The sequence below is a fragment of the Parasteatoda tepidariorum genome, chromosome 6 (genome assembly GCF_982258835.1).
Source record: "Parasteatoda tepidariorum strain Cologne lab strain chromosome 6, Ptep-v5.0, whole genome shotgun sequence".
Taxonomy (NCBI): domain Eukaryota; kingdom Metazoa; phylum Arthropoda; class Arachnida; order Araneae; family Theridiidae; genus Parasteatoda; species Parasteatoda tepidariorum.
The window spans coordinates 73,780,128-73,794,243 of NC_141760.1; the positions used below are offsets into that span (position 1 = coordinate 73,780,128).

Sequence of the window (14,116 nt, forward strand, 5' to 3'; positions counted from 1 at the left end):
TCTGACGTATGTAAATTTTTTAACACCATACATAAGTATTTATTGAAAGAAAGCAATTCTAAATAACACTTTTCCTTTCCAATCTTTTGTTTTAATAATTATTACTGAATATGTAATTTGAAAAATCGTACATAAATAGTTTTTTTTCCTACGGTTTGATATTGAAATGAAGAATAACAATAGTGAGATATTTCTGCAATTTTTTTTCTTTCTAATATCCGTTCGTATTTACATACATTTCCTTTGGAATAGGAATAAATTATGAGTTGTGTGAAGAAAGTAAATCAAATTAGGAATCATATGTTAAGCTTTTACCCCCGAAAATTAATGTGGTAAATCCAATTGTTCTTAAGTAATAACGTTTTTTGACGTTCAAAAAGTTTTGGTAATTTTTAAAATCAAAGCAGTCAATTTTGCGTTTAGCTTATCCTTCAAGAAGTGTTAAATTGGATAATTTTTTTATCTTGTTTACTTGATTAGCGGTAAAGTCATATGATCTGATTTATTTAGTAAAGATCATGTGACAGAATAAATAAATATATGAACTAAAATATCTAAGTACTTTTGAATATTTATTCAAAAGTATTTTTCGGTTTACTTTTTAATTTGATTATTAAATCAAAAGAATTTACGCGAAAATTAAATGATTTTGTCTAAATTAAACTTCAGATATTAGGTTGTGCAAAATAATATTGGAATTTCACCATTCATTTTTTCTGAAAGTGGAAATATGCATTTTTTTATGTTTAAAAATAATTATTTTTTCAACCTGAAAAGAAGAAAAAAAATTATTTTAAATTATTTTATTGCTCAATTTAAAAAATAATTATGTTTTCACCTTAATAGCAATAATGTTTCAAGGATATATTCCATTAAATATATTGCATGGTTTGTTAAACGAAGAATTCACCTTTTTTTGGGCGTTTTAGTAAAGTATATTCTGCACTTATGTGCAGTGCATTTTGGAGTTGGCTACTAATTCAATAATTTGGAGCACTGAACTGATTCGGTGATTCGAATCACCAACCTGCAATTGATTTGAATCAATAGTTTTTATTTTTCAGCCTAGCGTCTATGATTCACAAATTCTTTACGGATTAAATATCTCTTTATTAGCAAATGTTTGCAATTGTTATAAATACAATCGAAACTATTATTTGAGCACTGCTGACAGAAAATATCCTCAGTAGAAAATGAATCATGGATTATGGGTTAATGTCCATTAGGACAATCATAGAAAAAATTGGTATTTTTTTCTTCCCCTGTAACAAATTTGCGAGCTAGTTTCACAAAAAAAATCTTCTGCGTGTATGAATTTGTAATAATGCTTGATCCATTATTTATCTTGTCTTCTGCGCAGTGTTAAAACAGGGAAGATTTGAACATTGATAAACGGAAATTCGATATGGGTTAGTTATAGTATGCCAATGAAAAATAAAAGTTTGTGAATCTATTTTAAATTTCAATTATAATTTTGAGGCAAAATCAAAACTGTCAATAATAAGACTAAGAAGTGGCCCAATGGGACACCTGCAAGCGACTGAGTGTGGGTATCTCGATCCTGATTGGTTGTTGAAACGTGGCGTTTGTTTAATATATCAACTGCTCTTTCCATTTTATTTCGAATAAGCCAAGTCCGTCAAGTATCAATTCTCTTTAGTGACACATTCTAAATTCTTTCACACGTATTCTTTTTTAAAGATTTCAATTCTTTCACTATATATTTAGATGGAGATTTAACACAAAGACAGGCTCGAAGCCATGTGAAGTTGCCAGATACACAAAACAAAAACATATCATGGTTACTAAAAAATACACAAACAACTAATAAATCTAAGTTAAGTAGAAGAAGTAGACGAGAAAGATTTATATTTCTACAAATTCGATGTGCGATACAGAGCTGTATTTAATTAACGTATCATTAATTAACATTCTAACTTATGTAGAGAAGCTTAGCTCAACTTTAATACGCCATTTTGGTGATGAAGCAGAGCTGGAGCTGACGTCATAGATCACATGTGTGGATATGGGAGGTCTTCCTCTTCTTCGTGAAATGCAAGTACCCGATTGTTCGACAAGAAACTTTCATTTTCTGGAAGCACTATTTCCTTTATAAATAAAAAAAAATTCAAAATTTAAAATCCATCAAGCATTTTTTATAAAAAAAATAAAATTTATAAAATTTTGCAGATAATATAAGTTACCCTGAGGTGAAGCTAGATAAGTTCAAGAGATTAAAAATTGATATTAATACATCATAAACCATTTTCTTCATCTCAAAAAACAATTTTTTTCACCTATCATAAATCACGGTTTTATTTATTACTTCTACGAGTCTGTAAATTGCAGATTTGACGAAATATTTTTTTAAAAATAAATTTAATTGATTTTATTAAAATATGCCTAACGCTAATTGAATTTTAAAATTATTTTCTCTCTCCTTTTTTAAACTGAAATATTAAAGTTCAGCATAAAAATATAGAGCAGTGTTTCTAGCTGATTTGAATTTTTTTAAGTAAGCATTGATTTGTAACATCTTCTTTTAATACTCAAAATTTTAAACCCTTTTTTCAAAAAAAAAAAAAAAAAATTATGAAAATGAAGGAAAAATAGTAGCTTTTTTCAATGTACTCGATAAATTACTGGTTACAAAATTGTTTTCACATTTGTAACTAAAGTAAAAACGATTTTCCGACGTCACATCGGTCAAGTTGTGCTATCTCTCTAGAGAACCAATATTAGAGAGATTTAGCGATTTCATGAAACATTCCGCTCTCTCACGTATTGTAACGTATCATAAGCTATATCAAGAACTATTCAGTTTTTCTTTTAAATAAAAACTTTTATTAACAAACACAAACATTAAGAAATATGCAATACCCGTAACGGGATAGTGAAAACATCATAAACAACTAGAAAACCCGTAACGGGATATAAGGAAACTCAAATTCCACAATAAAACTAATCTAAAAAAGAATCAACAACTCTGTCGTTCTAAATATTGACTTCTAATTTAATCGTCTGCTTTTATTTTAAGTTTATCTCTTTATGTGTTTACTTTATTTTAATTATGATTTTGCAAACCCATTATTTCTTTAATATTTTTAGACTTTACAATCGTCTGCTTTTATAAATTCTTTAATATTTTTAAACTTTACAACTCCTCTCCCCTTGGAAGAACTTTTCCACAGAAAACAGGGGAAAAGTTTATTATGAACTTTTTTTGTGTCCTCTAAAACTTTAGGTTGAAACCAAAGCATTATGTTATAATCAAAACATTTCACTTTTAAATTTAAATTTTCTAATTGTCAAATTAAATGCAAGATACAATTTTTACATTAGAAGTGATGTACAATAATTAACTTTAAAACTTAAAATTTCTAAATTATTTTTAGACTCTTGCAGTAAACATTAATAGACAATTCACTTGTAACTCAATTTTGATATCAAAGTAAAATATTCGAAATAAAATTAGAATGTAAATAAATATTATAATTTAACTTCACACAAAATAAATACAAATTAACACAACTATTTACATATATACAACAATATCTAAAAACTGAAGCTAACCAGATTTTTTTTCTAAGTGCTTTTTTTTTTTTTTATCTTGGTATAACTATTTATTTTTTTTAATCCAAACAATATACTTAAGATTTTTAAGCTTCACATAATTAGATTCTACTCAATCTTGTTAATATTTATATGCATAAAAAAATAACATATTTAAGAACACTAGCACTTTTCTCTACAAACAAATTCGCTTAACACCTATGTTTCATTTTCAATATAATCATTTTTAAACACTTTCTTAAATTAAATTTAACTGGTTCAATTTCCAAACATCAATGCATTTTTATTTTATATTTTCACCTTAATTAGAGCTTTAAGTCAAACTTTAATAGCAACTACTTTCTTTACGAGTTAGTTTTTTAAAATAAATAAATCATACATATGAATAAGGAAATAAGACTAATCTGTATCAATATCAATAAGAAAAACAAACATTATTTACATATTCCTCCCCCTCAATTAACTTTTGTCTAATTCAAATCAAGAACTTAAAGATACTCTACTGAGACAATCTGCATTCTTGTTCTTAGTACCAGCTCTATGCACAATTTTAAAATTAAACGGTTGTAATGCTAAAGCCCAACGCATAAGTCTGGCATTTGAACTAGCATTTGTTTTAAGCCAGGTTAGCGGGTGATGATCAGTCTGGATAGTAAACTTTTGCCCATCTAAATAGTGTCGTAATTTTTTTTATGGCAAAAATTATACTGGCGCATTCTTTTTCCGTAGTACAATATTTTTTTTCGGACTCATTAAACTTTTTACTCAGATATATTATGGGGTGTTCATGGCCTTCATTATCTAGTTGTGTTAATACCACACCCATACCAATTTCCGAAGCATCTGTTTGCAAGATAAATTCCTTTTCATAGTTGGGAGAGAAGAGTATAGGTTGGCTCGTTAATTTTTCTTTTAGTTTCTTAAAGGCTTCTTCGCATTCAATCGTCCAGGTAATTTCTCCCTTTTTTGTTTTGCCTTTTAAAGTGTCTGTTAATGGTGCAACCAGAACAGAGAACATTGGTATATATCGACTGTAATAGCCCGCTAGTCCCAAAAATGCTCTGATCTCAGTTTTGGTCTTAGGTACAGGAAATTCGGCAACTGCTCGTGTTTTTATATCAGAGGGTTTTCTATAGCCTTGTCCGACAATATGTCCTAGATAAAGAACATGATCTTGCGCAAAACGGCATTTTGAAGGCTTCATTGTAAGTTCTGCTTCTTTGATACGCTGCAATACACAATTAAGATGTTCTAAATGAAGATCCCAGGTATCTGAGAAAATTGCTATATCATCAAGGTATGGCACTGCAAATTCTTCTAAACCCTTTAGTAGTCGTGCCATTAATTTGCTAAAAAAATAGGGGGCATTCTTCAACCCAAATGGAAGTCGTAATGGCCTATAAGTTCCGAAACTGGTAACAAAAGTAGCTAATCTTTGAGCGTTTGGACTAAGCTTAATTTGCCAATATCCCTTGGCGAAATCTAAAAGACTGATAAATTTTGCCTTGGCTACCTCTTCAACTCGGTCTTCTATGTTCGGAAGTGGGAAATATTGTGTTACCGTTATTTCGTTGAGACGACGGTAATCAATGCAGGGCCTTGGATCCTTATTTGGTGCTTCTACTAGGATCATAGGAGAAGTATAATCACTCTCACCTAAATCAATAATTTTTAAGTCCAACATTTTCTGTACTTCAGTTTTTAAAATTTCTGTTTGTCTGGGTGAAGTTCGGTAAGGCTTGGAAATAATTGGCTTATTTGTACTAAGTTGAATGTCATGCTCAATTAAGTTAGTTTTTCCTGGGTTATTTGAAAAACTTTTCGAATATCTTCTTAAAATATTCCTCAATTGGTTGATTTCATGTCCGTTAAGGCGATTATCTAGGTGACTGTCTTTAATCATTTCAGATACATCAAATTCATCTGGTGAAATATACACTTATGGAAAGTCAATATCTTGTTCTAAAGATGAAGAATCGTTTTCTGCACATGATAGAAAATTAATTATTGCAGGCCGTTTATAATATGGTTTAAGCATATTTACGTGATAAATCTGTGAACTCTCTCTTTTTCCTGGAATATTCACTAAATAATTAGTTTCAGACATTTTGCTTTCTATCTTCCCCGGGCCAATCCATTGAGCAGACAATTTATTAGCTCTAGATGTAGCCAAAACAAGAACCAAATCTCCGGCACTAAACTCTCTCCTAATACTATTTTTATCGTAATACGATTTCCTTTTTAACGCTGCATCTTCCATCTTGCTAACTGCAATTTCTTGGCATCTTTTTAAGCGGTTTATTAGGTGAAAAACGTATTCCGTCGCAGGAGATTCGTCTATTTCTCTTTTGGTCCACTGTTCATACAACAAAGTTTCAGGAGTACGCAAATTTTTTCCGTGTACTAACTCTGCTGGCGAAAATCCTGTACTTTCATGTGTTATAGTTCTCACAGCCAAAAGGGCAAATGGTAAAAACTTCTCCCAGTCAGAACTAGACTCCAAACAAAGTACCCTTAAGATCCGCTTGATAGTTCTATGAAATCTTTCTACGGGATTCGACTGTGGGTGATGAACGGAACTATGCCGAACCTTTATGCCAAATCGATCAAAAAACTCAGTTGTTAGCATGCTCATAAAAGAAGTTCCTTGATCGCATTGGACTTCTCGCGGGAAACCAGTTCTACAAAAAATATTAAGTAGGGCATCAGTCACCGACACAGATCCTATATCATTCACTGGGATTGCTTCTGGATATTTTGACGACATACAAATGGCCGTAATCAAGTATCTTTTTCCACTTGGCGTGGTGGGAAGAGGACCAACTGCATCAACGTTTAGTTTTGAAAATATTTCCTGTATGACCGGTACAATTTTTAAAGGAGCCTTTTTTTTATCATTTGGTTTCCCCGCTTTTTGACAACTATCGCAGGTTCGTACGAATTCTTCCATCTCTTTATAGCATTTTGGCCAAAAATAATATCGCGCCAATCTATCTAATCTATATCTTTGGATTTGGTTACACCAAGGTGTCCGGAAGTACTTTCATGACATAACTTTAAAATTCGGCTTCTAAATTTCTCAGGTATAACTAAAAGTTTTTTTTCTTCTCCTAATCGTCCTTCTTGGCACTTAAAAAGAAGTTTTCTTTCAACCAGATAGCGATGCTTACTGTTTTGATTCTGAATAACTTCTTCCACAGTTTAAAAAACTGATTTTAACTCGGCACTTTCCTGTTGAGCTTTAACGAATTCATCGTGATCTACCTGTATTAAAGAAAGTTCATCAGAGTTGGCATTTAGAGTTGGTAATATCTCTTCCATTTCTGAACTGACGGCATCCGTTTCTAAAACTGGCTCGTCATCTTTTTCATCTAAAATAATTTCTTGATTTTTATTATCTTGTTCGGAAGAGTTTTCGGTATCGTTCGAATTTTGTTGCTCATATTCTTCATTTTCTGCTTTTAAACGAGCTTGCGATCTGGTACTAACTGCGTTTAACTCTGAAATTTGCATTGGCGTCATTTGCAGATTTGGCAATCTAGCCGCTGTTCTATTCCCAAGGAGATATCGACCTTTATCCAACTCACTTCTAACCACAGCCGCTTTGGTTACAATGTTGCCAAACTGACCAGATAACGAAACTTTTGCTAATGGTAAACAAGTTGGGCCTTCATCTAATGGTTGTTGTACCCACACAGTTTCGCCAGTAAACATATCTGGAGTCACATATTTTCTGCATATGATATCAATAGTTGCACCTGAATCTCGAAGAACTGGCATCCTAATTCCATTTACTTTCGCCATAAGAGTGTACGGAGTTAGTAATTTGTCTTCTTCGTGTCCTGCTCCGATTCGATTAACTTGAGCGGGTGGCTTTTGGCACTTAAGCTTCGGGCACTGAGGTCGTAAGTGATTAGTACATCCACATTCGTAACATTTTAAAGGCGTACGTCTATCAAATTGATCATAAATTGCTTGCTTGTACTCATATTTTCTTTTATTTTCTTCATTTCGGCTATTCTTTGAAGTAGCTCCCTGTGAATTTTTCCGTGTGGCATTTTCTTCTCGCCAATTAAATCTCCGATTTTCAGAATTTACCTGCAAGTCAATTCGTTTGCGACTTCCGCGTACATTCTCGTACTCGTCAAGTATTTCTGCCAGCTTTGTAGATGAAGTTATTTTTGACCAAGTGTCTATAAAATGATCACGCACTTCATTGGGAACTCTTCGTTTAGTTTGATCAGTAACCATTAGATCCAGCAAGGTTTCAAAATCTTTTACTTCCAATCCTTGAACCCATTCGTTTAAATAGTTCCTTAATTCAAAAACGAAATCTTTCCAACTATTATCGAACTTCTTTTGGTGCTGAATAAATTTGATCCTAAATTTTTCTGGACTTAGCTTAAACCTCTTCATTAAAATTTCCTTAACATGATCATAGTTGTACGTTTGTTCTTCAGATTCTCTTGCTATTAATTTTGTTATGTCAGGTGAAAGAAAAGATAATAAATGAGTAACCCACTCTTCTTTTGGTATTTCTGCTCGTTTTGCTTGACGCTCAAAAATTACCAAATAAAGACTGATTTCATCTTCCTTAGGATCAAAATTCTGCATTAACTTATGAATATCTAACTTATTCCGCAGAGTAGTGCCAATATTTTGATTTGAAGGGCCACTTAATTGGGCACTAAGCCTTAATTTCTCGAGTTCAAATTGGCGTTCTTCTTGTTTTTGCCGTTCTTGGCGTAGTTTTTCTTCCTCTTCTTCTTGGCGTTTTCTTTCTTTTTCTTCTTGGCGTTTTCTTTCTTCTTTTTCTTCTTTTTCTTCTTTTTCGATACGATTTTCTTTAATTGCTTCTAATATTTCTTTAACTAGATTCACTTCGTAATTTTCAGATTTTTTTATAAGATTTATCAACTCACATACTGTAACATTTTCAATAATAGTTTCGCCCAATTCCTTGCATAATTCTACCAAATCACATTTTTTTGCTCGTCCCAAGAAAGCCATAAGGAATAATATTTGGAACACAATTCCTTTAAATCAAATGGTAAATCGATCCCACCGCTGCCACCAATTAAATATAGCTGTAACGTATCATAAGCTATATCAAGAACTATTCAGTTTTTCTTTTAAATAAAAACTTTTATTAACAAACACAAACATTAAGAAATATGCAATACCCGTAACGGGATAGTGAAAACATCATAAACAACTAGAAAACCCGTAACGGGATATAAGGAAACTCAAATTCCACAATAAAACTAATCTAAAAAAGAATCAACAACTCTGTCGTTCTAAATATTGACTTCTAATTTAATCGTCTGCTTTTATTTTAAGTTTATCTCTTTATGTGTTTACTTTATTTTAATTATGATTTTGCAAACCCATTATTTCTTTAATATTTTTAGACTTTACAATCGTCTGCTTTTATAAATTCTTTAATATTTTTAAACTTTACAGTATAGATGTTTCACACAAACTCTGTAAAAAAAGAAAGGTTGCTCTGCAGTAAATGTAGTGTGCAGAACATATTCACGTAAAGAGGATGGGATGTGCGTGAATGGACTAAATCTGTTAATTGTTCAGTAGTAACTGCACTGTAAAAAAGTTTTGTGTATCTGAATACCAAAAATGGTGGCAACTACTTTACACCAACGTGGTGTTTTGCTAAGCGTTTCATTACACCAAAACCGAGGAGAATTCCTGTGGTGAAACACCTAGAATATACTTTCGCACTACTTGGTGTAAAGTAGCCACCACCATGCTTGTTATTTAGTAACACTAAGATTTATAATTATAGTAAGAATAATACATGCAAAAATCATTACTCTTATGATTTTATATAAGACAAGAATCATAAATTTAGGATGAATATATACAATATTTTTTTTAATGAAATTTGTTTTTAAATCAAACATACACTCAGACCTACAAAATTTTTTAATTCAATACAACAAGGACACATTCACCAATTTATCTATACATAGTACCATCATGTTTGTGGTGTAACTACCTCTATAAATGTTAAATACCAATTCACTAGTATGTAAGATATGTTAACTTGATTCTGTCTGGAGATACCTTTTGATAGATGAAGGTTGACATAGTCATTTATTAATTCCCTCATGTTCACGATATTGTCAATATCTCGACTTTGTACAATTATCCGCTTTTAAACTTATAATAATAATCCAAAAGTATTTGTTTTGCGTTTACAATAAGCCCTATCACCATGAAGCATAAGAATTTGCTTGAATAGTTTAAATATACAATAATTATTGGCCAAATTTACGGAGCTCCAAAAAACACAACCTGTTTCTCCAAATGAGACGCAAATTGGTGTGAACTTTATCAATTATCGGTGTTAAGATTTAACTACACCCCTTGAAGTGAGTAAGAATCCACTATTTGGTGTTAACTTGAAATAAAGTAATCATTCACACAATTCGTAGAGCTTTTCAAATTTGGATAAGTATTTACAGTTTTTATAGCGTACGTTTACCTACGCATGCGCATTATAATCACTGTTGTTGGGATAAAATATTCTAAAATAAAACTCTTCATCTCTTCTCATAGAATTTACATATAAATAAATATTTTATTATATTTATAAAACATCTCTCCGTATTATGATTTTGAAATAATTGTATATAATTTTAAATTGCGTTTAGTCATTTTATTTAGCTCTCGTGCTTTTGCTTTATGCTGTTACTAATATGATTTTTCAGTACTTCTGCGATTATATCCAAGTATTTCTACGTTTATGAACTTTTTAATCTGGCAATTAAAAAAAAAAACTAGGTTTAGCGCAGCATGTCCTTCTAGGATTTTTAGCATTAAATGCCGCATTTAATCAATCAATCAATTACTTTTTATAAATATCAAAACAAATGTTATGGAAAGCCTGTTTCCAAGGTGTATTCTTTTTCTCATTTTTCTATCGTCATTATCAACATTCCAAATGGTAAACAGTTTTTTCAAGTCATGAATTTTCTATAAATCATAAATGCAATTTGTACGTTTTGCTTTTTCTTTTCTCAGCATATTTGCATATTTACAGATATTCTTATAATTTGGAGTATATATATAAGTTAGATATTAGATATCATTGTAGATATTAGATATTAGAGCAGAAATATTATAACTTAGAGTAAAGTATGTGAATAAATTTCTCTGGCCTACGACTGAAAGTGCGTAAATTATGAAGCTATTTTAATTACTTGTTGAAATAAAAATAGAAAAATTGATTTGAGTCTTATAAATATTTTGCAAAGCTTGTTATGATAACTCATGAATTTTAATATTATTTACTATTTTAATTTACATTATTAATGACCTGTTCTTTGAATTTACTCTCAATTTTTATAATCTTTTCTTACTCGTTTAATCTCAATTTTTTATTTCTTATTTTTCATTATTTTGGAATTGTCTGAAAATAGTTAGAAAATTTTACTTAATAATAAAAAAGATTCAGATATCCAGACGCTGATTTCTGTAATTATTTTTCGTTTTAAAAACAGGCTTTCGGGAACACCTACACCAAGAATTATGAAGAAGAATTATTTGAAAGAATGGCACGAGTGTACGAAATCCTCAGACACCATTTTCCGACTCAGATTGAAACAACGACTTCATCCACGGATAACGTAAATGGAGTTATTCAAAATGAAAATGAATTTGAAACCAAAACCGGCTCTCATAAATATAAGAAGGATGCTGAAAGCGTCAGAACACCACTTCCGAAACTCAAAAGTATTCAAAAGCACAATTTTCTAAAAACCATGAAAATTTCACCCAGGACCCAAAATCTCATTAAAGCTAATCTTGGCAAGCATTTTGAAGCTTCCAGGCAAATGAACAGACGAGTTTCTAAAGAATTTAAGAAACGTAGAGTATGGCCTTCGGGAAGGCAAAAAGGTCCTTTGAGAGCAACTGATTCATCAAAATATCATGGACAGTTTTCGAAAATAGAAAAAGAACAAAGACGTCATTGGTACCCAAGAGGTATGAGAAAAAACCGCTTTAAGCAATTAAGATTTCACCGACCCAGAAAGGATAAAATTTATAATCAAATGATGCCAAAACAATTTCTTAAAAAAAGAGGTAAAACTCAAAAAAGAGGAGAGAGAACCAAGACATTGCCTACTGCAATTCATGGACAGTTAGAATCAATTACAGGCTATCATCCGCTAAATGTAAAATTCAGCCCTTTCCCTTTAAACCAAACATCTCATATAGGAACTGGCATAAAAAAATCTAACGGCTCACTAGTTTACTCTGATAAGTCGAAGAATTTTAAAGAACAAGAAAATAACAATATAAGTGGAGATATATTAGTTTTGACTAAAGACTATTATAAAAAGTCCACTATAAATGATCATTCCCCTAATTTAACATCCTATCCTTTCTATTTAAATCAAAAATCATCTTATGCAATAAAGGGCAGGAAAGAATCCAATAACTCATTAGCTTTTCCCGATGAGATAAAGAGTTTTAAAGAAATGGAAAAACACATTAAAGATAAAAGTGAAAATAAACCCATTTTTGAAGCAAAACACAATCAATACATGCAGAATGTCAACAAAGTAGAAAGCAGGGAAAAACACGATGTTTTTTCAGAGAAATTAGATGACTTGAAAGAAAGTGTCCAACCTCAATCGAAGAATTCTGACTTTTGGAAAAGTCCTTACTTTATTGGGTCTTTATCTGGCTTTGTTGTTCTGACGGTGCTAGTATTTTTAGTTGTTTGCGTTTATTCAGTTGGAAAAGTTCGTATGAAGAAAAAGAGAAACAAATCTTCATGTGTAGTCAATAAACACGAGTCTCTGAACAAATCTGAGTTTGCTTCGGGTTTTGAAAACAATTCCGAAAATGAACTTAGCTCTGTTGATAGGAACAGATCACTGAATCGAAAATCAATTCAGACCAATCAGGACATACACAATCGTTTTTCAATGAATCATGAAACTGTAAGTACGGGGAAATTAAATAATTCCAGCAAATTTAACTCAGTCAATGATAAAAGCAGTGATTTCAAACACAAGCCAAATACAAACCCTGGTAAGAAATTACAGGAACTTCACGGAAATTTTAAAATGAGGCAACAAAAGGAAAATATCCTACGTAAAAAACCATACCCGGAAGCCACTCGGATAGATAAAAATAAACAATGTACCGAAATGATGAAACCAAGAAGCTCTAGCAGTGATGCATCGCATTGTGTCCTTGATCTCGTGCAGTCCCAAAATGAAGCTTCGCATTCGGAAAGCGTACAAAATCATTCAATGTCTATGGCTTATTCCAATGAAAAATTGAAAGAGATGCTGCTTTATTTGGATAGAAATCCATTGGGATCACCCCACATCAGTAATCTCGATATTCGACAAACTATTAGCAACTTGTTGACTTTAAATGAATCGATTTGCGAGAGTTCAGAACGTACACCTAAAGGTAACACAAATCACAACACGAAAGAGGTGACCAAACGGCCAAAGCTGTTGCAAAGTAAAAAGAACGAAAGTGATTTGTCGAAGTTTGAAGTTCTTTCATATTTCCATTAAATTAAAGGGAAAAAAAACATATTTAAAAGCAATAATGCACTAGAATCTTTGAAATTATTCAATAAATAAGGGAGCAATTTATGTTATAATTGTTCGGAGTAAATATGTATTTTATGTTATGGTATAACTATTATCTTATAAATACAATTTTGCTCATTAATAGTTTCTATAAATCTTACTTAATGCACATACTACAATGAGTGAACGAAATCCTCAGACGCTATTTCTTGACTCAGATTGAAACAACGACTTCATCAACAGAAATGAAGTTATTCAAAATAAAACTGAATTTAAAACTAAAACCGATTTTCATAAATATAAGGAGAAGCATCCGAACCCCATTTACAAAACTGAAAAATATTCCGAAATACAATCTTCGAAAAACCATGAAAACTTTACGCAGAACCCCAAAACACATAAAAGCTCATCTTAACAAGTATCTTGAAGCTTAAAGGCAAAAAATAGATGAGTTACTGAAAAATTTAGGAAGCGTAAGCTATGGCGTTCTGGAAGCCAAAGAGGTGCTCTGAGATCAACTAATTAGTCTGAAAATCGAGGATAATTTTCGAGAATAGGAAAGGAACAAACACGTCATTGGCACTCAAGAGATATGAGGAAAAACCGTTTTAAGCAATTAAGATTTCACCGAACCAAAGAGGATAAAATTTATAATCAAATGATGCCAAAGGAATGTCTTAAAGAGTTAAAACTCCAAAGAGAGGGGTTAGGACCAAGACATTGCCTACTGGAATTCATGGACTATTAGAATCCATTGTAGGCTATCTTCCGCTCAATGTAACATCCAGTCCTTTCCCTTTAAACCAAACATCTCACATAGTAACTTGCATTAAAAAATATAATCGTTCATTAGTTCACTTTGATAAGTCGAGGTATTTTAAAGAAGAAGAAAATAAAAATATAAGTTGAGAATAACTAGTTTCAAATATTAACTAGTATAAATAGTTTCGAAATTATCATTC

At 31.3% G+C, this 14,116-nt stretch overlaps 1 protein-coding gene across 1 annotated transcript; it reads right to left on the reverse strand.

Moving 5' to 3' along the window:
- Window positions 1–6,774: 6,774 nt before the first annotated feature.
- LOC147808122 (uncharacterized) lies at window positions 6,775–8,187 on the reverse strand. The gene has a single exon (XM_087166892.1). It carries the CDS (start codon window positions 8,185–8,187, stop codon window positions 6,775–6,777), a length of 1,413 nt encoding a protein of 470 aa, XP_087023018.1.
- Between the last annotated feature and the right edge of the window lie 5,929 nt (window positions 8,188–14,116).